Below are 24,666 nucleotides of genomic sequence, written 5' to 3'. Positions count from 1 at the left end.
TACGCCATGGGTAGCTGGCCAGGCTCTGCTGTGCAGGCGGGATACTCTGGGTAGTTTGCCGGGCTCTCCGAGAGGGACGGAGGAATTGAACCTGGGTCAGCTGCGTGCAAGGCAAACACCCTATCCGCTGTGCTATCACTCCAGTCCAAAATTCAATAAAGAAAATGTCATCTTTTTCTCAACTCCTTTTTGGGGGGAGAGGGAGGTTTGAGATAAACCTGGTTGTGGTTGGGGCTTACTCCTGACTTTTCTTAGGGACCACTCCTGGCAGTGCTCAGGGACCAGAAATCGAACTAGGGTCAGTCACATGTAAGGTAAGCTCTTCAACCTCTGTATGACCTCTGTACCCCTGAAAAGATCATCTTTTAAAGGAATTATGGTAGAGTAACTGAATATAATATAGAGAAAAAAGGATCTCTTACTAAAAGTTAATTCAAAGTGGGTCATTAGCCTTACATCATATCTAAAGCCATAAAACTATGGAAAATAGGATAAAGTGCATGTGACTTGCATGCAAAATACATTCTTTGCACAGTACAGGAAAAGTGGCAAAGTATGAACAAATGTAAAATGAATGAACTGAAATTTTATTAAAATTAAAGACTTTTCACTGGGGCTATAGCTGGGTAGTAAGCACCTATCTTGCATGTGTGAAACCCTGGACTTGATCCGCAGTTGTGCAAAAAAATGTTTTTAAAACTTTTCTTATCAAATGATTACATTAAGAAAATGAAAAGACAAGGCATCGATATTCAGAACACAGAGGTATACTTTGAGTGTATAAATAATATTTAGAAATCAATAATTAAAAGACAAGGTACCCAATTAAAGTAATATAGAGCGCTTCTGGGAGTGGACAGGACGTCAGCCCTCTCCCATTCATCCTAGTCCTCTTCATTCTTTTTAAAAATCCTTGGGCAAGTATACAGTAGCCATTATTCTTTTTCCTTCAGATGACTATTTCAAGCCTGTTCTTTCTTTTCAAGCCTTTACTATCCCCTTCTCATAGCCAATCTTTCCTGTTGAGTGCTGCTTCTTTCACTTAGAGAAAAAAAAAACAGAAGGAAGGGAAGGAAGAAGAATAGGAAGAAAAGATAGGTGGAGGAAGGACAAAAAGTCGACAAAAATAGACCAATTAGAAAATATAGAAGAAACGTGATAGGATAACTATTCCTCAGCGGATTCCAGACTTGACAGAGCCATCACCTTGAATGTGGTCATAACCCCATGATCTTTCTCTTCCCAGTAGAATATGGTAAATGACTGGATATTACCCTGCCTATATTATGCTACATGGCAAATGTGAAAGGATTTTGCTAAATAATTAAGACCTCTAATCAGCTCATTTAAGTTAATCAAAAGAGAGATTATTCTTGTATCCTGGGTAAATCTGAACTAACCAGTAAGTCCGTTCAATTTTAGTGATGATGCTAAGTATTCTAAATCTTAGATTTATTAGCATTTTGCACAACTGAAACATCTATCATAAAACCATAGCACTCAACTCAGTAAATCTTATTTATTTCATTTTACCTCAATAATGTTTTAAGCTAATGCTTGCACCCTTCTTCAGCAAAGGAATTTTAAGGTCAGAATTCAGAGCTAATGAAAGGATGAGACAACAATTATCACCCCAGAATTTGTGAACCAGACCCTTAGTAGTCTTTGTAGCACTAATAATGATTTTGAGGAGTAACTAGATGAAAACATCCAGTTTAAAAGACACCTATTTGGACGGTTAATACAAGGTCTGGATATAACCTGGGTATGCCTAAGTTCTACTGCAGTTTGAAAAGTGGAATAAGAAGGAAGAATTAATTTTTAATGATAGAAAATTTACAGGTTCATAAGATTTATTCATTGAGAGATTTTGGAGATTGGGGATAGATCTAGGTCTATTTGATGGTGCTCAGGGATTACTTGTTGGTTCTAAAGGAGCCACACAGTGGCGCAGGGGATCCAATCAGGGGTGGTTGTGCACAGGGCAAGCCCCTTAACCCTGTACTATCTTTCCAGCCCCACTGAGGTCTTCTCTGGCTTCCATACCACCATGAAACAGAATTGAATAGTTGCAACAGAAATTTCATGGACAATAAAACCTAAAATATTTATTACCAGGCCCTTTATAGAAAAAAGTTGTGAGCTTCCACTGTATGGCAGGGGAAAAAACATTCTTTCTAGAACTATTCTAAATAGGAATGAAGCAAAATGATGAAGTTGGTAAGTCATACCTGCCATGTACACAAATGAAGAAATATAATAGGACTGTACAAGGGTCAGGGCCCATGCCTCATATGCAAGCAATCCAGGTTTGATCCCTGGAACCACATAACCTTTTAAGTATTGCCAAGTATAGTCCTAGTTCCAGGGTAGCTAGGGGTGGTCCTCATGGTACTCTGCATCCTAGGGCCAAAGAAGAATCCCATCCTTAGGCCCTAGCAATGACCAGGTTGACCAAATGTCACCAAAAGTGACCATCAAGGTCCTCTGAGCACCCAAAACGAATACACACACACACACACACACACACACACACACACACACACATGCACGCACTAAAGAGTGTTTTCAAAATCTCATCCAACTAACATGCTGCCATTATAGAGCTAACATTCACATGAAAGAATATAAATGATTCATTATTGGCTTATTATGCCCATAACAAAAAACAAGGAGTGTTGGGAATTTGGAGGGAAGGAAACCCTTGTACACTATAGGGGGAATATAAATTGATGCAAACATTATGAAAGCTGTTCATTAGAAATTAAAAATTGAAATTCCTTCAACTTCTGAGTATCTGTCCCCAAAATACAAAAACATTAACTCAAAGGGATTAGAGGCACTCATAGTTCACTTTAACATTCTATACAATATCCAAGAGTAGAAAATAACCTAAGTTGCCTTTTACAGATAATTGTGAAAATACTGTGGAATACATTCACAATGGAGTACTACTCAGCTACAAAAAGGATGAAATCCTTTCATTTGCAATAATGTGGAAGGACCTACAACTGTAATGCTTATTGAAGTCAGAGAAGAACAAACACCATGTGCTTTTCATTCACTTGTAGAGCATAAAGAAACAAAATAAGTGAACTCAAATTAGCAATTGTTATTGGCAGTAACTCACTGGCATTTTTATTTCTATCTATCTGCATACCCAGGTCTTATTGGATCATGAATCTAAATGCCACTGCAGTCTTTCTGGGAATATCTTTTATCCAATACTCTGGAGCCTGGCCTCTGGTTTTACTTTTTCCTTTCATTTCTACACTTATGGCTCTGATAACTCTCCTTATGGTGCACTATAACCTCATTTATCAGCCAGAAAAATGTAAGTAAATCACATTTTACACTAATCTTTTAATTATTGCTAGTTTCTAAATACATCTTTGATTAAGAACTTTTTCAACTCAAGAGAATTTGTAAATTCTGGCAGTTATTGTGTATGATAGCAAAGTGTCTTTAAGATTAGTGATGGTCTTTATTCTTTTATTTTCCTTTTTAAAAAAATAAAAAATGGAATATTTTTAAAATACACAAAATTAGAAAAAATATGAACTCCACATAAGTCTAACTCTTAGCTTCAGAAATTATTAATTCATCCTTGATCACTTTTCCCCATTTCACCTTGCAATTTTCAAGTAAAATCTAGATATCAGAGCATTAATTTGTGTGTACATATTTCCATAAGGGCTAAATACTGTAGCACAATAGCACTGTTGCACTGTCATCCTGTTGTTCACTGATTTGCTCGAGTGGGCACCAGTAATGTCTCTATTGTGAGACTTCATGTTACTGTTTTTGCCATATCGAATACGCCACAGAGAGCTTGCCAGGCTCTGCCATGCTGGTGGGATACTCTCGGTAGCTTGCTGGGCTCTCCGAGAGGGATGGCAGAATCGAACCCAGGTTGGCCGCATGCAAGGCAAATGCCCTACCCGCTGTGCTATCGCTCCAGTCCATGTAAAATAATTGCAATATCACTTTTACAAATAACAAACATTGCAATCAAGGTCGCTATGAAAACCTCTCTGATTAATTTCATTTAAAAAATTATTTAGTTTATGGTTTATTCAAATCAAAACTTTTCTAAAGTCCATCTATTTCCAACAGCACCTATGTTTCTTGAACCACATATATCTCCCCTCCACCCCTTGACTGCTATCTCACTTTTTCAATTGACTTTAATGACAAATCTGGTCATTTGACTGATATTCTCATAGTCTGGAGACATGGAGATGCTGATTAAATCCACCTGGTGTCACCCAACAAGTTCTCAACTTGTACTGTAACTTGTCTGATTGACCTGGATACTTCATGAGATCCCAATTACGGGAGTAAAACTTCTTCATAGATAGTGTCATGGACTTGATTCAGGAAGCAAAATGTCTGGTTATCCCTGTGGACAGCACCCATGGGTGAGACCTGCCCAAATTCAAGAGTGCATTGGGAATTGCAAAGTGATGATGGTCTTTATCTTCCACTTTGAATTAGCCTCAGTGATTTCATAAAGAGAAAAATCCCATTTGCTGATTATATAAACATTCCTTTTATGTAAGGAAAAGAAGATAAATGTCAATTTTTCCCCTCTATTGTTAGATTTTTTTAAATTAATGAGCTGAGTTTTAACATCTTCCAAAAGCGGTCTATTGTTTAATTTTAAACTGTGGTCATTAACTCATGAACTTAAAATTTGGGGGAGTGTTGCTTATTTTTGTTTGGGGATGCCCATAGGGTACCCAAAGCCCATCAGGAGTGACTCCTGAGCACAGACCCAGCAGTAAGCCTTGAGCACCACTGGGTGTGACCCAAAATCTAACAAACAAAAGAGACATATTAAAACTTTATTTAATGTTTGTATGTAAGTGTGCTCATATGCATACATACATATTTTCTCCCCTTCTTATATAAGAAGAAATGCATGATTCACACTTTGTCTCACCCGATTTTTAATTTAATGTGAATTAGGGGGTGCTTATAACTATAGAAGTATTCCTCATACCTATTAATATCCATGTAGTACACCATTGTGTGCTGAAGCGTTGTTTATTTTACCATTCTCATAGCATGGATATGTGAGCTGTTTCCACAGTTTTGTTATATAAAATGAATCCTGATGAATACTTCATTATATCCCTCCTCATATTAACTTTAAGAAGATTTTAGAAGGGTTGCTAAATTTAAAAAAGTAAATTGCTTTGAAATTCTCTTTTTGAGTACCATGTTGTACTTCCACTGAAAAATGTTGGATGCTGATTTCCCCATTCTCCCTCACAAAGGAGAGGATTGACAATGTAAGGGTTGGCAATGGTGTCTCACTGGGAAATTTTGTTTTGAGGCCACACCTATCTGTGCTCAGGGCTTGTTCCTAGCTTGGTGCTCAGGAGTCATTCCTGACTGTACTCACCTGACTATGTGCAGTGCCGGGGAATGAACCCATGTCAGCAGCATGCAAGGCAAGTGCCGTACATGGTACTCTGACCTCACTGCCTCTGTTTGGCCACGACATGAGTCTTATTATAGGAATAATTGAGGGATCAGAGCAGTAGTACAGTGGGCAGAGTGTTTGCCTTGCATGCAGCCCACCTGGGTTTGATCCCTGGTACCTGCTATGGTCCTCTGAACTCCACCATGTGTGGGACTTGAGCACAGAGCCAGAAGTGCTAAGATCCCTTAGCACTGCCAGGTATGTTCCAAAAGCGAAAAAGATCAGAAAATATTGAAAGAGGAAGACTTGTTGAGCCTCTTTTCATGGCTATAGAGAAAATTTTTCAGTTCATACACCTGAACATTTTCCCTAAAACTATGCAAAATTTCTTTCACTTTTTAAACTATTTTATATATTGGGGATATTACTAATCTGTTGTCCAAGGCTGAGGTTGCAAATACTATACCCCGTTTTTCATAGATCTTTTAACCCTGTTCTTGTATTGCTATCTTTAAATACTTGTATTATTTTCCATGCGTAAGACTTTGTCAGATTTCATTTTCATCTTAGAGGGGGAAGTTTGCTTATAACTCATTGGTCTCCCTTATTGTGTCCAGATTTTTAATCATGGTGGAAAAGTTTTCTGTGCTTTTAAATAATAAATAAATCCACTCATGTTTTCTTTGGGTACGTGTGTGTGCATTTATGCGTGCATGTGTGCGTGTGTGCGTTCTAAAAATGAAATGTTTTTGCCTCTTACTCATTTTGACCATACTAGTAAGGTCAAGGGGACACAGAACAAACTTTGACAAACCAGGTTTTCTAGTTTTGTCCTCTATAGTACCCTAAGTTTAGCTTTACCATTTTTTTAATCTACTACATTGTATTAATCCTATGTTTGAACACAGAAGTTTCATTCTGGAAATGTGATACATGTTCTATTAATGTTTACTATCATTAAACTGGGTTTGGAAAATGAAACGTAGCTTATATAAAATGACTTGCCTAAGACCGCAGAAAATAGTCAAAGTGGAGCCATAACTGATACCTTCTGCTTCCCAACATAGAGCTCATTCTGTTCACTACATACTGAGACACTGAACAAGAAATTGGAACAAGAAAATTCCATCCACAGTTGCCCCTACTCCTCTGTGGTCTGTGGAAGACAGCCGAGCATATATGTTCTCTTGTAATCTCTTGTAATCTGTGGTTCAATATGCAAAAAAGAAATTTTTTTAAATCTCTGAGTTTCTGCTGGCTCCAAACAGTCAACAACAGGAAATGCAAACTTTTAACCAATGAAAACATGGCATTTCCAGGAGGAATCATAAAATAATTTGCAGTGGGATGCTAAATATACACACACATGTGCATTTATATGTACAATGCATCCTTTCTCTAATATTTGAGATTTATATTTCCTAATGAACAGTTCAGCACCTGCCCTCTCGCTTTCTAGACTCCTATTTGAAAACATTTTTATCTGAATGAAGAAATACAATTCTTCAAGTAATAAAGATCAGTGCAACCAACTGCTTGCCTTGAGCCTGTTGTCATCCGTTCCCTGAATATTTTAGCATTATGAGAAGGCATCCTTTTCTTTGAACAGTTACAAGAAGAATTTTATTAGTTGTAAGTAAAATTAATAGTAATATCCACTCAGGGTTTACAAAACACTCCATAAAACAAATACTTCAGACTTGTTTTTGTTTGGCTGTGTTCTCTAGTCTGAGTTATAAAATCATTCCACGACGAAAGAGGAAAACTCTATCGTTCCTCTATCAAAAGTATATAATCCTTATTTTGGCTTCTTTCTCTCTGATGACTAAATTGGAAATACTTCAAAGCTGTAATTCAAAGCCATAGGTGACCTTAAAGAAATGATTTTTTATATGCTACCTTTTATTTTAAGGTAACTTTTCAAATGTGGACGAGGCATTCCATTATGTTTAGCTGTCAAGCACGGCCTTCATTTGCATTTCTTCCCACTGCTATAATTTTGAGAACTGGCAGGTGACCAAAGAAGAAAAAATGTGCATCTACCATCTAGAGTGCAATGTAGGCTTTTTTTTATTATAATTAAGTAGCATAGATATTCATGATTAGATCAAGGTCAGAGGAGCAGAACATCAGAGCCAAGGACTTAAAGGTACAAAGAATAGAAAAATTGCTTCCTAAAAGTATTTTTTTAAGTAGTAATAGCTACAATTTTTAAGTTTTGCAATAAAACATTTAAAAGAGCTCATCTGTTTTATTTAAAACGTGCACGCCCGGTGTGTTTGCCATGCACATTTAAACTGGAACTTCTGCTGCATTTTCACTCTTTTGTTTTTTTTTTCCAACTTTCCATTTCTGCTCCCTGTGCTGAAAAGCAATTTGAGAATTATAATGACAATGGATTTTTTTAAAGGCTGAGTCTACATGACACCCCAAATTATCTGTACAGAAGGTATGAGTTTTCTATTAAGTCTAATGGATTAATCCGTGGAGGTGGAGTAATGTTTAGACTCAGATATTTTCAACAGGATCTCCCTCCCAACAGTCAGTGATGGCATTTTGGACTTGCTGGGACAGCTGTTGCTGTCCTTAGATGAGTGCAGAGTCTTTCCTTGGCCTCTCTAACTAGGACACTGTTTTTTTTCTCAGAGTCCAGCTGATAAATTTAGGTTTGTTACTTCCTTCCCACAGACTCACAAACCATTTTGTACAATGTCTTCCCAGCAAACTTCTCTCCCTCTGATTTCTCCTAAGTAATGAAGTAACCAACCCTAGGATTCACCCCAGTCGCCCATATTTTCTCCGACCCCCACTTTTCTTCGAGTAATTTCCACTTCCATGGTTTTCAGCAGTGTCTGCAGCACACCAAACACTCACATTCATATTAACTTCTCATCTCTCCTTGAAATTTAAAATCTGACTTCCTCTTCACCATTTTGATTTCGATTTTTTTCTCAAAGGCTAATCTCAAGCTCTGTGCTCAGGAATTGTTCCTGGTCATGCTCAGGGGATCATATATAGTGTCAGGCATCCAACCCAGGTCTCCAACATGTAATATTTGTTCTCCAGTTCATTGAGCTATCTCACTGGCCCTAAATATTATTATTTGTTTTTCAGTGCTAAACATCAAACTCAATGATTGATGCAAGGCATGCTCTTTATACCCCAGTGATATAACCCATCTTATTATTCTTATTTTTAATTATAGAATTATATTTTAGTTAAAGAATTAAAAATTATATTTTTAATTAAAGAATTGTGATTTACAAAGTTTTTATAATTGACTTCAAGGTATATAATATTTCAACACCAATCCCACCACCAGTGTCAATTTGTATCCACCAGTATTCCCTACCTTCCCAGCCCCTTCCCCCTCCCCACCTGTCACCTTGACACGTATATTACAAACTTTCAGTGGTTGTGGCTTAGATATCATGTTTTCAGTGTGTTGAATCTGTGTTTTGGATATATGGCTCTACCCCTCGCCCATATCACCAGTATAACCAAATTCCTGATTCCTGCTCACCCGTTCTCTTCTTCCCCACTAGATTTCTTTGCTTCCCTTCTCTTTCTTTTTCTTCTCTAAACACTGGGGTCTAGAGTGATCCAAGCATCGTCTTTATACTACAGTACATGTCCTCATTCAGTACTCTATATTCTACAGAAAAGTAAGATTATCCTGATTGTCTTTTGTCTCCTGGCTAACTTTACTCAATGTCCTATCTTCCAATGAGACCAAATTTTGAAATAACAGCCTCAGATTTCACCTGACCAAAAGTCAGTTCCTCATCCGCCAGCTGTAGGCAGACTCTGTCTGTCTGCAAGTCATTGCACTGCAAGTCTCCAGCACTCATGTTGTTTAACAGGAAATTTGAGTCATCAAGTCTTCTCAGTTTGAGAGAGAGCAAGAGAGAGAGAGACATAGAAAGTGAGAGAGAGAGAGAGAAAGAGAAGGAAAGGCAGACTGGGGATGGGTCGTCAAAGGAGGGAAACTGAGGACATTCGTGGTGAGTCATGGCAGTGGTGAAGGGATGGGTGTTGGAACATTGTATGACCAAAACCCAACATGAATAACTGTACCTGTATATCTCACAGTGATTTCATTTTTTAAAAATTCTCATTTCTTTGACCCCCTCATCAAAAAAAAAAAATCACATTGGTTATTTAAAACATACTCTATTCTACCCCCTGACTACTGTTGTGTCCAGCCACTACTTCCTCATCATCCTCCTCCGGTTTCCTCTCTTAGTTCCTAAAATCTATTTTCCACCCCACTACCAGAGTTCCAGAGGAAATTTTGGAAAAAATACACATGGCAGGTTATACCTATTCTGTGCAAACCTTCTTAATGGTTTTTCACAACACTGAGGAGAAACTGTGAATTCCTTTCTTTGTGCTCCAAAGTTTGACCACCTGTGGAATCTTATCTTCTTCTAATCTCATTAATTGAGCTACTGACTCCTGGGCTGTTTCTCAACCTCTCCTGGCTTATGTCCATCTCTGGGAGATGCCGCTTCCAGATCTGTTTTCCACCAGTCTATCCTTAGTTCAAATTTCAATGTTTTAGGTTAACTCTGCATGCTACCCCGTGATGGATTTCCATATTAGCCATCTGTCTTCTCTTCATTATTGAACTTGACTAATAATTTCCTGCTTGTGTAGCGTCTTCCCCCAAGTGAAAGAAAACTCAGGGGTTTGTAGATCCTGTTCACTGCTACATTCTCTGGGTCTGGAAAATTCCCTGAAGCATGTCTCAGCTTAATAGATCTGGTGAATGAAAGAGTGGTTTTATTCACATTTGCTGGGTATCAATTATGTGCATTTTCAGTTAGCTCGAGTTTAGATCTCACCCATGCTTAATAATTTCTTGTCTGAGCTGTTTTGTTTTTGTTGCTTCGTAGCACCTCAAAATGCAATTTTACTTATTTATATTCTTATTTAAAGTCACTGTTAGTAGTATGTATTCAGTGGAAGCCAGTTCTTCTCAAAATTTGGCTCATGGGGCAAGGGTGGCCAGTGAACTGTTTGTGACTTGCATGCACATAATAGTTACAAATAGTAAGGGAATACATATAGAAATATTTATTAAAATGTATGTGTTAGTCTGTTGAATCCAATATTTTAAATATCAGGACCTATAAGTCTTTAAAAAAAATTAATACCTTGGGTATTTCATTTTTATCATGTTTCAGAAAAGTATTTATCATGATAGTCAGGAAAATTTTAATTGATCTTTCACCACAGTTTAGGAATAATCTAGCCTAAGCCTCTTTAGAAATAAGGTGGCAGAGATATTTAACTGTCTAATAAGACAGTAGGTATCAATTTAGCATGCATTAAGAGAAGATCCAAGTTTATCTTCCAAAAAATAGTGTTTTGTGTCTACAAAATGAAAATAGTAAGTTGGAATCATTATATTCAACAAAAGTCCCCAGATTTTTATAACTGGAAAGGGAAATTGGAAAAAATAGCCTTGAAATAGTCTTGTATGCTACAAATAGTTGTCATTTTATAATGAAGCCTATTTGAAATCATTGAATAAGTTGGATCAGTGTCAGTAATAACCCTGCTCCCCCACAGAATTTATTTGGCAAGAGTTGAATAACAGAACCAGGGAGATAGACTAGCTGGACAGGAGTTTGTCTTTCGACCTGCTGGCCCAGGGTTGACCCTTGGAAACATATAGAATACTTCAAGCACTCCAGGAGTGGCCCCTGAACACAGAATAAGGAGGAAACCCCGAGGATTGCCAGACAAGGCCCCAAATAAAAGAAAATTTTTCAAGAGTTAAACAGAGAATAGTTGATAGGGAAGAGAGGTGAAGTCTTCTAGCCAAGACATGTTCAAATTCAGTCTCCAGATCTAAGTAAAGGATTCAAAGGGCCAGAATGCTTCATACATGGGAGTCCCGGAATTTGATTCCCAGATACCATGCAATTTATGGATACGGGGATGGAAATAGCCACTGAGGTGTGGGCCCCACAATAGAGAAAAAATTCAGTCTCTAAACTTTTTCATTGTCATTTCTCAACTAACTATAAGTTAAATGAGCTCTTTGCAATGCTACCCAGCAATGGCAGAATTGCAATGATGAAGAGATGTCCTTATTCCTTTTCCTAAGGGACATAAACATCCTTCCTCACAGGTGCTCCTGTTCCCTGGTCTTCCTAATCCCTTGCCTTTTGCTGTGTCTCATGCAGTGATTCAGAGGTCACAGGAACTCAGCTATTAGGCCAGATCCAGCCAGCAGTGAGCACGACATCCTTCCACTTGGACTAAACACACTTCACAGAGGCCAACAAAGTGCCACTACTGTAATCATTCTTGGTCATTACCAATTTGAACTGGATTTGATTCAGCGACTTCGAGGTGAAAGGCTCCATATCCAATTACCAGGCCCCAAGCTTCTTCAATTAATCAAAGTTTGACATAATAGGTCTATTACAACTCTTAAAGCAAAGACCCAATCAAATCAATATAATCACTCTATAACCATAAAAAGAAAAATTAATACATATTCTTTAAACACAAAGCCAATGCTCTCTAGCATTTAAATGAATTTGGTTAGAGTGCATTTATTCTGAAATTTCATTATAGGAGATTTGAGCATAATCAAAATGACAATCAAACTATACTTTGAGTTTCTCTAGAAGCCTTCTTTGGAGATACACAGTCATTTTCACATTTATTATACCATTATCCTTGCAACCATGATTTAGTGGCTGTGTAACTTGTAGAAGTCTTTATCCAGTTAAAGGGAGTATCTGAATAATTGTAATACATGATGGGTCCCCAACTGACTAGTTGGGACTATCTTATCTATTATTGGAGGAAGGGTCCATCTGATGGTGCTTGGGGCTTACTCTTGGTGCTCTGAGCGCATTCTTGGTACTTCTCAGAAGACTATATAGGGTGCTTGGGATCAAACCGGGTCAGTTGCATGAAAGGCAAGCATCTTACTCTCTGTATACATCAACAGTCCTTCTTATTTGTTAATTCATCAGGATTTTCTATTAGGGCCCATCTGTAAAAAACTAAAGCTCGCCGAGGGGCGAGTGCACTCGAGGGCTCTCCGGGCGGCTCTGTCTCACCACCCGAGTTCGGTGCTCTGGAACCACAGCGGGTGGACTGGATCGGGACAGCCGGTGGTCAAGGACAGGCGAAGGAAGAACGAGGACCAAGCTGGCTGCTGATTAGTTACCGTTTATTCAATCTTCCATCTTTCTCATCTCCCGCACTCCCAGCTCTGGCCTCTCTCTGGATCAACTGCTGCCTCTTTCTGGCTTCTCTCCTCCTCCTTGTCTCTCTCACCTTGCCCTCTAGGCTACAACCAGCCAGGTAGCAAAATCAACATAAGAAAGCCCTTCCTGAGGGCAGGGCATTCTAAAGCCCTTCCTGACTCTTAAGGTTTTTTTTCCTTTCCTTAGTCCAAACACTTATTACCATCTTAATACTAGTTATTTTTGTATGGACATGGCAAGAGATACATTGAGGCTTGCAAGGCAGCTCTCCTGGCAACATCTTGCCACAGACTCAGACCACAGCACTCAGGCCAGATTAATCACTCCTAACCCTAGCAGGGTCCAAATCTAGTTATCACTGTTTGGATCATGACAGCATTTGTCCATGACCAAGCTCTTAACTTATAGTTAAGCATTAGGCACTTTGGCCAGGCCCATCTCGATGCCAGGGTAGCTCACAACTCACCGCTTGCCTGGGTCCGTCTCGTCCCTCATCAGGACTCTGCTTTTGGGGGTGCTAGGAAGTAAGGGCAGCTGAGGCTTAGGTCGAGAGAACAGATGCCCAGGAGGAAAATATCATGTAGAGTCAAATGACTCCCAGGTTACAAAAGCATAACATTTGCTAAGTCTTCCTGTGTCCATACAAAAAGGACTTGCTCTGAATAAACTATGCAAAGGACTCAAGGAGAAGAGAAAAACAATGTTTACAAGTCAACAGAACACTAAGAAAGAAGCTACAAATAAACAAAGAGGAATGGGAGCACTGTGAGGGGAGTAACCCAATAAGCCTAAACCACCTGAAGCTATGTTATCCTACACCCATCCACCGAAAAAAAGTGGAAGCTAAAATATCATAAAGGAAACAAAAATGAGGTTTACAAATATGAGCAATAAATGACAACTAACCTCTGAAGTCACAAAAAGCTTCAGACACTAACATGAGCCCTATACAAGCCCAAAGACTGCTGGAAAAATCAAAAGCCACCTTGTCCGATCTGAACTTTCAGAAATATTATCAACATGGATAAAATCTTTGGAAGGGCTCAAAGTTTAGCCTTCTATCTGAAATACAACAAAAGAGTCAAAACAGAGAATACATTTCCCTTGATCTCTGTGTCAAAATAAACAACCATCTCTCCGACAAGGAGAATGAGAATTATTTATGCAAACAGTTACATTAAAAGTAGTTCCTGGTGCTAAGGCTATAAAGGAAAGTTCAGGTTGCCTTATTTATTGATGAGTTAAAGTTAAAGACTTCTGAGAGAAAAAAAAATCTTTTGCTCTGGGTCCCCTTTCTTTCCTTTCTAACATGTTCCTACTGATCTTAGCCTTTTCATTTTTCACATCAGCTGTCAGGCACCACCTTGGGCTGGTCACAAGGATGCCAGGACCCTGGTCAGAAGCTGTTTCTTTGAATTCAACCCCATGGGCCCTGATACCTTCTCAGTCATTTGACTGCAGCTGTCGCCTTCCTGCTTGACACGGGGAAAACCAAAGGAACATTCTTTGACTAATACATCCTTTCTGCCCTTCTCTCAGGTTGCTCCGCCCTGAAAGTGTTTGGGGTACTTTCTGACGCCCTGAAGACATGCTGCTTAAAATCCTCGCACCTTGTGCAGTGCAGGACAAGCTGGCTGGACCAGGGCAGGAGGGAGAACAGCGGCTGTTCCAGGGGCCTCCATGTGGGACGCACTAAGGCTTTTGTCATCCTGCTCCTGCTCTTCACCTTGCAGATCCTCTTCAGAATGTGTGTCGTGCAGGTAAGGATTCCACCCGCTACGGAAGGATGCGTGGTAACGCGAAAAGGAAGCTCGAGTTTCACCTCAGTGAGGTGCCTTGTACGCTTTGTTGGGCGGTCAGCCTACCAAGGCTTCTGATGAGCACAGACTGTAATTTCAGGAACGAAGAGGGCCGCAAAAGCATGCTTTGGAAAAGCTGGGCATCTGCTTCCTCCTGTAGCATCACAGCTGCCGAGGTCCACACAGGAAGTACTTCAGTATAGTCAGGAGAGAGATGAACTCCATGGGCCATTACTCACTTCCCTTCAGTCAAAGGTTTGGCCTTCCTCCCCCATTAAACCTTTAAAAAGTGGTACTAGAAGTAGCTGGATTGACTAATTTGAGCACCACCTCCACAGTACTCATAACAATAAGTACTAATGAGCGAGCGATTCCCTCCCCACCCACTCTTAGCTCCTCGGTTAATCAGTCCCTAGGTCCCTAGAGAAATCAGAGAAAGATCTGAGTCCAAAGTACTTCATAGAATTGCATGGGGTTCATATTATTTTGAATGTTTTACGATCAAGTTACTTATGAAGAAATATAAATTTGAAAACTCTTGGGAGAAATTTGAGACATAATTGTTACTCACCCTCCACTTAGAATTTAGAAGGCTAATGAATGAATAATCTGTGATCAACAAATCAGGGAACAATGAAACTGAAAGGAAACTTAGAAACCACTTCACTCATCATTTGCTATATTTGGGGGATGGGGGATACAGGACTCCCAAGCAGTGCTTGGGAGGTACTGGGGCCCAGTGGTATTTCTCTGCCAACTGGGCCAGCAACCAGAAGTTCAATGCAAAGAACAGAGGACACAGAGTTGCTCAGGCCCTGCCGTGCTGGGGTTCCCTGGGCCTCACTACCAGTGTTGGGGGCCTCCATGATGCGCTTGGTTACTGTGAGGGGGTCATGTGGTGCCAGGAATCAGACGTGAGTTGGGTGCAACCCTGACCATGTATTATCTCTTGGCCCAAAAACCTTATTTCTTGAAAAGGCTATAAAACATTCAGTGATTCTGGAGCGAACAGGTAGGTCACATTAGTACTGAAAGGAAGGGCAGACACTAGTTGTTTCTAAACATATACCATTCACTTATTTATATAATTGTTCATTTATTTTCATATGATGTTGCTATGAGAATATAAAAACACATGGGGCATATATCGAAACTTGGAATGAGCAAACGGTTACTGCTTACTGAGTCCCCTGTTGCGCCCCCCACTGTATGTTCAGAAAGCTGTTTTTCACATTTTTATATTACTGAAAAAAACATGTGAAGAAAACTCTTTGTGGCATGTGAAAATCACCTGAAATCCAAAAGTCAGTGTCATAAGAGTTTTTGCAAAATAGCCATTTTCATGTGTTTGCCATACTTTGTCTATGTACGCAGGAGAAGGGTTACTTCAGTGCACGAGAAAGCATCTATGAGGGTTAATAATTGCTCTCTGTCCCTTCCAGAAAAGTTTGTCAACCTTTGCTGTAAGCGAGGCATGAATGCTACCCTGATTTAGCAGATCCAATCTCCCTCTTAACTCTACAACAGCAGTTGACACAGAAATGTAACCCATATCATTAATTTCATAAAACATCTTAGAATGGAGACACTGATAGGGCAAAATTATGTTATTATTTTATCATTATTAAATTATTACTAGTTTATTGCAGAGAACAACATCTGATATTTATTGGGCACCTATTATGCAATAGCTTCTCAAAGATGACGACAGGATATCCACTTTAATCCCATAGCAAATCCAATTGGTTGAGATTGTTCTTGGTCTGAGGCTAAGAGACATTTAGCAACTTTCTCATAATGACTCTGCAGATAAGTGGCAGAGAGGCAGCACCAGCTATAAGGGCTCATGTCCACGTGCCTTTGATAGCATTTGTGGCTGCTTTTCTAAGACTAGATTAAGAATCCTATATATATGTACATATATATGTATATATGTGTGTGTATGTATGTGTATATTTTTATATATTTCTTTTGTACATATATGTGTAAGAGAGAGAAAGTGCCTGCCATACAGGTGGGGAGCAGTATGGTAGGGAAACTGGGGACATTGGTGGTGGGATATGTACACTGGTGAAGAGACAGGTGTGGGAGTAATAGATGACTGAAACCCAATCATGAACAACCTTGTAACAGTGTATCCCACGGTGATTCAATTTAAAAATAAATAATTTTTTAAAGAATCCCTTATATAATCTATATACTTTCCATGGTGATCTATGGGAATATTGTGCCAGAAACTTTTTGAAAACATGGTTAGAGTATACTCAAGGGAGGCAGAGAAAAGCGCCCAGAGGGGTGGCCTGAAAGTACATTTTTGCTTCCAGATGAAGTCATCACTAAAGTGAAGGTAATCAAAGTTTCTGGAATAAAACATCATAGGATTCCATATTTTAAATTTAGTGGCCATTCTTGACCTTCAGTTCCAAGACATACATTTAAAATATGTTGATATTAAGGCTGACGATATTGCCATTTGACATTCCCGGCCATTCAAAGGTGAAAATGAATTTCTATTGACAGCAATTATTTCTGAATACTCAAAGGCTTGTATGAAATAAAAGTCTTTAAAATTTTAAACGGGGATGATTTCAGAACTTGAGGCAGAAGCAGGAATGATTTCAAGCTTTCAAGACACTGGAGCCTTTTCCTAGATTAGGCGATAGATTAATATTGCTTCACTAAAGATTAATAGTACATTTGCCACATTATTAAGTTAACAGGTTTCCATGTCTGTGATTCATGTCGATAATAACTTTGTTCCTATTAACAATAATTCTCATTTGAAATCCCTAACAGAAACTTCCACGTTGGGCCGGGAGCCTTTCGGGCAGAGTAGTTCTGCTGCCAACACTTTAAAAAATAACAATTCATTTCCTGCTGATGGGGGGGGGAGATGTGCTTAAAATTTTTATTGAACCAGAACAGAACTACTACTTCCTTCTCTCTTGCCACCTCAAACAGCTCTGGTTAACAATCAAGGATCGGGCTGGAGAGACAGTACAGAGGATGGAGAGCCTGCCTTGTGGGCAGCTAACCTGGGTTCGATCCCCAATATCCCATGTCGTCTCCCAAGCACTGTTAGGAGTTATTCATGAGCACAGAGCCAGAAGTGACCCCTGAGCATTGCCAGGTGTGGCCCAAAATCAAACAAAGAAAAAATCCAAGGGACAAAATGAAGACTGGATAATAAATGATCTGCAGGACATACTTAGAGAGGTGGGAATAATTTCCATGAACATGAGATCCAGTCTCCGCTGTGGGCAGCTAACAGTGTTCATTTGACACCCCGTGGGCTCCTGAATTGCCACGTTGGCTGACAACAGACGATCCTTGGACCCTCTCACATGTATAAGTGATAGAGATTAGTCATGAGCCAGTGGTACCAGGGGGTTGATGCAAAGTCTCCCAGTGGGATGCTGGTCTCTAGGGTGGCACACAGACCATCAGAAAACTAGTCTGATGAATCCGCTCCTCAAACACAACTCAGTTAACATCATCTATGAGCCATCCAACCGCATTGTGTTTTTCTGGGAAGGATAGAATGACGGCATGCTGGAGAGGACAGCAGTGCCTGGAACGAGAGTCAGGGAAGGCAATGCCCCTTTTCTGACCCAATACATGGGTCTTGGCTCTTTGTGGGGGAGGGGAAATGGAGACCCCAGCAGTTCTCCTGGCTCCCATGTGTTCCTCCCAGATAGCTGGCCAACTTAAAGTTTCAGTGTTGGGCCCAGTGGTGCTGGCAGCCTAACGGGGCCACACCCAGCAGTACTGAGAATCAAATTCAGGGCCTTGCACCTGCAAGGCACGTGTCCCATCCCTTGTACTGTCTCCTCAGCCCCCGAGAATCAGTTCAAACAAAAGGTTTGGGTACTATCCAAGTTGGGTGAGGATTGTAGCTAATTGGGACTATTTTTAAAAGGATGCGCTTTTAACAGGAGCATTTATGTTCCATGTGCTGATGTTGGAGCCCATCTTCCCTGAGTTCTCTTTGTGGTCCATCAATGCCACATAACTCCTTCAAAAGGACAGTGTATATACCAGGATAGCTTCACTCTCTGCTTTGTGTGCTTGGTAGAAACTAGGCCAATTCAGGGGCCCACAAAGACAGCTGATGACAAACAATGAAGTTCAACACTGGCTCCTCTGTTTGGAGAATAAAGTGTATCATATCTAGTGAGCCACCAATGTAGGTTGCAGAAAGAACATCTTCCTGCCCCCAGTGGTTTTTTTTAATCAGAATGAAAACAAGTATGTTTAAGCTTCCACAGAGTTTTGACTTACTTTTTTTTTTAAAGAAAAAGGTCAGTGTTTATAAGAGCTCAAAACTTCTTAATACAAAACACAATGCACAAAATCAGAGCCACTGTCAGTTTTCAAAGGAAAATCAAGTAGATGAGATGAAACAATATTTTTCTATTTTATAAAAAAAGAGACCAGAGAGATGTAAGGGGAAAATCAGTTGCCTTGCGTGTGGTTGACCCTTATTCCATCCCCAACAACACATATGAGTCTCACCAGCACCACCATCAGAAACCCCTGAGCACAGAACCAGGAGTAAGTCTCAAGCACCTTCCATGTGGCACCAAAACAATATTAAGCAACAGGACTGTCAATACACCTAACAGAACTCCTGGTACCACATAGCTCTGACTACCCCTTGTCAGCTCACACGTGGGACTTTAAATCTCTGGGGAACAGCCAGCTTATCCATGACAGACTAGCTACCAGACACGGAACTCCTGTCCCAGAGCTATTTGGCCAAATTTAAACCACTGTCCTAAGATATGGCTGGTTCCTCTCCAATACAGATTCCTTCAGGATTCTATCTGCAGACCATGCATTCCAACCTGAATTGGGATGGATTTCTCCTGCCAGTTGCAGTGATGAACATCACCAGCATCCTACCTCTGTTAATTCTAGCTCCACTGATGGAGTATTGCAGCAACTGCCTACATCCCTCTACACGAGATGGACGTTTCCTGTCAGCATGCACTAGTGAGTACGACTTTTCAGCACAAGTAAATTGTTCACAATGTGATGAAATGAAAACATAAACATGCTCTGCTAGCATTCCAGCATGGTTCTAGAGTAGAGTCTGATTTTGAGAGACTGGGAAGAAGGTGAATTGGAGAGTGCTAGTATCCAGTTTCTCAAATCTCAGTCCACATGTCCTTGACTCGTTTTCTTCCTTGTCTCTGTGCTTCTTTAGATGATGCTCCTGTTAGATACGGTATTCCTTGTGCTGCCAAAAGGTCTTATCCTTTCAGGAAGGCTGTCCTTGGTCCTAAGTCAATTCTCAGAATGCTCTTAAAAATAAGCACAGGGGGGCTGGAGTGATAGCACAGCGGGTAGGGTGTTTGCATGGCAAGCGGCCAACGCGGGTTCGGTTCCCAGCATCCCATATGGTCCTCCGAGCACTGCCAGGAGTAATTCCTGAGTGTAGAGCCAGGAGTAACCTCTGTGCATTTCTGGATGTGACCCAAAAAGAAAAAATAATAAGTAAATAAACACCTTTATCAGGTTAAAAAAAAAAAGCACAGGATGGGCCAGAGAGATAATATAGGTGTAAGGCACTTGCTTTGCATGTGACAAAACCTAGTTTGATTTCTAACACTGTAAATTGACAAACCCAAACCCAGTTTGATCTGTTGATAAACCCAGTTCTATCTCTGGTACCCTGAGCATCACCAGGAGAGATCCTTAAGCACAGAGCCAGGAGGAAGTTCTGAGAAGTAACCAAAGAAACTCTCTCCTAAAACAAAAAAAAAGCATGATATAACAATAATAAGATAACAAGCCAAAAATATGGTGTCTGTTTTTGCTGAGGAGCATTCACTTACGAGCTAGTAGCAAAATGTATTGAAAGTCAGCACTGTAAATCAGTGGGTACAAAAGTACGGTATGGAGCGACGTTCCCTAACATTTTCAACAGCTCTATTCTATATCATTGGCATCAGCATTGTGTAGGTTTAAGGCACACAGTGTGACAATTTGACACATGTGTACATTGCAAAATGTTCATCACAATAAGGGTAGTCCAAACATTCTTTACCTCACACAAATACCATTTCATTCTTGGGATTGGTGGTGTTATAGCTGAGAACATTAAAACTTGGCTCTCATCCTTTAAAGAAAAGAACCTTAAGACTTCTGACTACAGCAGGTAGTCTTGCACATGACCAAATCAAATTCAATCCGGGGTATCCATTTGGTACCCTGAGCACTGCCAGGAGTAATTCCTGAATGCAGAGCCAGCAGTAACCCCTGAGCATTGCTGGGTGTGGCCACAAAACAAAAACAAATAAACAACCAAAAAAATCTTAGGACTTTTTACTCAGAAGACAATCAACAAACCATAATTAAATGCCACCAATTGAAAAGGGAGAGACAAAGCTGACATCCATTCTGATCACACTGTCCTCTGCTTAGCCTTGTCTTTCTGGCACTGTCACAGAACAAAGGGACAAGCTCTGGTGCTACCAAAGGGGTGTAGGTGGGAAACCAAAGTCCAGTCAGGGCCTTGTTCTGCCACTGAGCACCTACGGGAAACCTCTGAAAATCCCCTGAGCTCTGTGTCCCCTGGTTCACTTATTCTTCTCACTGAGGGTCACAACCTTCGTGAGTTTTGGGTTCTTTTGCCCTGCAAGCCTTCTGAGGTCACTCAGGATGGTACCAGTGCCTAGAGCTCCGTGAATGTGAGCAAGTGGTAGGAGCTATCACAGGTCTAATTGTTGGGCGTTTGGTGACATGAACAGATCACAAAAGGAGTTTAACTTACCCAAGATACTAGTTCACAATATTTGATTACATTTAATATAGTTTTCTCATTTTTGCTGTTGTTTTGTATTTTACTGGTTGTCTCCACTATTGTTCTTTGAGTTCATTAAACACCCTCAACCTTTTCTCTCTTCAATTCCTTATCCAAGAGGTCTTAGAGCTGGTAAGTGGGTTGTGTTGGTTTGGGGTTGGTTTTGTCTTTTGCTTTTTGTTTATGTTTTTTGTTTTTGTTTGCTTTGTTTTCTCGGCCAACTCGGGTTCAGTTCCTCCAGTCCCTCTCAGAGAGCCTGGCAAGCTACCGAGAGTATCCCGCCCGCACAGCAGAGCCTGGCAAGCTACCCGTGGAGTATTCTATATGCCAAAAACAGTAATGACAAGTCTCACAGTGGAGACATTACTGGTTCCCACTCGAGCAAATCAATGAACAAGGGGAAGACAGTGCTACAGTGCTCCATTGCTACTCTGCTGCCCTCTCCTTTAACTGAGAAATCATTCCACTGAATGGTCACAGCTTGCATCTAACTGTTTCTGCTCCAAATCCACTACTGATTCTTAATTGCACCTTTTCAAAGATCAATGGAACCCATATATTCCTCTAGTGACCCACTGTTTTATAATTTTTGCTATTTCTCTGTTTGTAGATGCTACATTTTAGAGGATAAAATTCCCGTTATTTGTAAAAATCTTGAACAAAATCATCCCAGTTTACATCACAGGGAAAATTTGATTTTGGAAAGAATGCTAAGTCAAAAAAACTCACCTTTGTTTATTTTGTAATTATTGTTTACTTAGTTACTTTGTAGGAGGTCTTTAGCTCTGAAACTTTTTAAAAAATATTTCTCAAGCCAATACCTATGACATTATTTAGTGTAACAGATTTAAGCAAACTATAAATCTTTTACATTTGGACAATCCTTAAATCTTAAAAGTGGGCTTTCCCCCCTCTACCAATGTAGAAATCCAAAAATCAGAATTTAATAACTATATGAAGAACAAAATAAAAATAAGACATTAAACATACCCTTCGCAAACACACAGTGAAGAAAAAATGAATTTGGAACAAAATGGAGCTTACATTTAGACAGCCAAGTGCTAAAAACTTTGATAGTCTTTTTTTTTTTCTTTTTGGGTCATACCCAGCAACGCATAGGGGTCACTCCTGGCTCATGCACTTAGGAATCACTCCTGGTGGTGCTCAAGGACCCATATGGGATGCTGAGAATTGAACCTGGGTCAGCCATTTGCACGGCAAACGCCCTACCCACTGTGCTATCACTCCAGCCCCAAAACTTTGATAGTCTTATACGGTACCATAATAATTCAGTCTGAACTTCCAAGCTATACAGAACTCTGACGCAAACAAATAAAAAGGCGACGGTGAGATGGTACAGGAAGTGAGGTGGTTGCCTTACTGACAACCCCAGGGCTATCCCTACCACTGCTTATGGTGACCCAGGCACCACTTGGAGTGATTCTGGAGCACAGAACCAGAGGTCCAAGCACTGCTGCGTGTGGGCCACAACGGTCTCCCCACAAAATTAAAAATAAAGAACTATCAGTTATTTAGAAAATATATTTTGTGACTGAAATAACTAAAAGACTTTAAATCCATTTTATGTCTGTCGGTATTTTTCTTGCTGGTGGTGCCAGGGATTCTATCCTGAGTCTCACACGTTCAAGGCAAGCACAGCTCCACTGAGGCACATCCTGTCACTCTTAATTCACTTTTTGTATAAGGAACTTTCTCCTGGACAAGTCTCGACTTATGGGTCTTGTTTGTTTGTTTGTTTTTGGGGTTTGTCTTTTTTGTTTTTTTGCAAGAAGTTGGAGAAAGCTCCCAAGTGGTACTCAGGAGGTTCTGGGAGCCACGGGCAATTCTCAGCCAATCTCCCAGTGGTTCCATGCCAGGGCCCCAGGATGCTGCTCAGGCCCTGCATGTTGGAGATACCTGGGCCACTCCAGTAGCCTGGGGGCCCCAAAACCACACCAGCTAGTTCCAGGGCTGCACCCTGAAATTGTTGGGGATGCTCAGACTGCACCTGATAACATCCAGGAGACCATGTGGTACTGGGTTAGGACAGAGGTCTGGTTTCATGCCAGGTATGCTGGATTCTCTCCCCACCCATGTAGCACTGTCCTGCTGTTGTTCATCGATTTGCTCGAGCAGGCACCAGTAATGTCTCCATTGTGAGACTTGTTGTTACTGGTTTTGGCATATAGAATACTCCACGGGTAGCTTGCCAGGCTCTGCTGTGCGGGCAAGATACTCTTGGTAGCTTGCCAGGCTCTCCGAGAGGGACGGAGGAATTGAACCTGGGTGGGCCGCGTGCAAGGCAAACGCCCTACCCACTGTGCTATTGCTCCAGTCCAGACTCTTGTGTTTTTGAACCATGCTTGTTTTTAGGGGAATTTTAATTTGTATTGATTTAACATTGTATTCAATATTATGGAATTTTAAGGGTTTGTTTTCATAATTTTATATGTCGATGAGAACGTACCCACTGCCAAAATTCCAGTGTCTACCGTCTATTCTTTTCTTTCTCTTTTGATTTTGGTTTTACCACACCTGGTGATGCTTGGGGCTTTCTCCTAGCTTTGTGCTCAGGGAACACTCCTGGAGGGGTATAGAGAAGCACATGGGGTACCAGGGATCGAACTCAGTCAACCCTGAGCAAAGCAGGCACCCTACACCCTATATTATGTCTCTGCTCTCAACCTTCTGTTTATTCTTAAAGAAGTGCACTTTTTTTCTGAAGAGAGAATAGAGTATTCTAATGCATTGGTGTTAGAAAATAAAATATTCCTCACAAGCTTATTAATATGACTTGTTGGACAGGCAATAGCAATAACTAGACTTGTTAGATAGGCAATAGCATTAACCAGACTTATTTTTTAAGTCAATTCAATTTCCTCTGAGAGAATCCTAAATTCAGTTGCTTCTAAACCAGTTGCCATTCATTTCTTCATTTATACACATGTTCATTTATTTGCATAATACCTTGATAGAGGAATATAAACACATGATAACTTGTATCTTTTAAGCTAGATACTTGTTTCAGTTTTCCAAAAGCTGTCATGATTATGGAAGATCAATAAGTTTGATCAGGACATGTACACATAAACTAGGGTACTTTTTAATAGCAACTTATAAAACTAAATTAATGTAATATTAAAATTTCCTTTTTCTGTGAACCCAGTTACCTTGATAATATGAATGCTGTATATCAAGTCAACAGATTGTTCACAAAACACTAACTTCTTAATTTGAACGTAGATATCTTCACATACATGCTCCATTTCACTTTATGATAAAACATCTTAAAGGTCACAAAAGTTACAGACACTGTTTAACTTTAGGTCTTTTCATCCTAAAGCCACTGCATCATTATTATTATTTTTGTTGTTGTTGTGGGCTGGAGCA

General features: G+C 40.1%; 1 protein-coding gene across 1 annotated transcript in view; it reads left to right on the top strand.

Moving 5' to 3' along the window:
* SLC15A5 (solute carrier family 15 member 5) overlaps positions 1-24,666 on the top strand; it is a 92,874-nt gene that overhangs the window by 16,706 nt on the left and 51,502 nt on the right. The window contains exons 3-5 of the mRNA XM_004611363.2: positions 3,165-3,334; positions 14,209-14,429; positions 19,277-19,463. Coding sequence (XP_004611420.2) covers positions 3,165-3,334; positions 14,209-14,429; positions 19,277-19,463 — 578 coding nt within the window. The remainder of the gene's footprint in view (positions 1-3,164; positions 3,335-14,208; positions 14,430-19,276; positions 19,464-24,666) is intronic.

Source organism: Sorex araneus, chromosome 10 (assembly GCF_027595985.1).
Source record: "Sorex araneus isolate mSorAra2 chromosome 10, mSorAra2.pri, whole genome shotgun sequence".
Lineage (NCBI taxonomy): Eukaryota > Metazoa > Chordata > Mammalia > Eulipotyphla > Soricidae > Sorex > Sorex araneus.
Note: the sequence above shows the minus strand (reverse complement) of the source record. Positions and strands in the feature narration are given on the sequence as shown.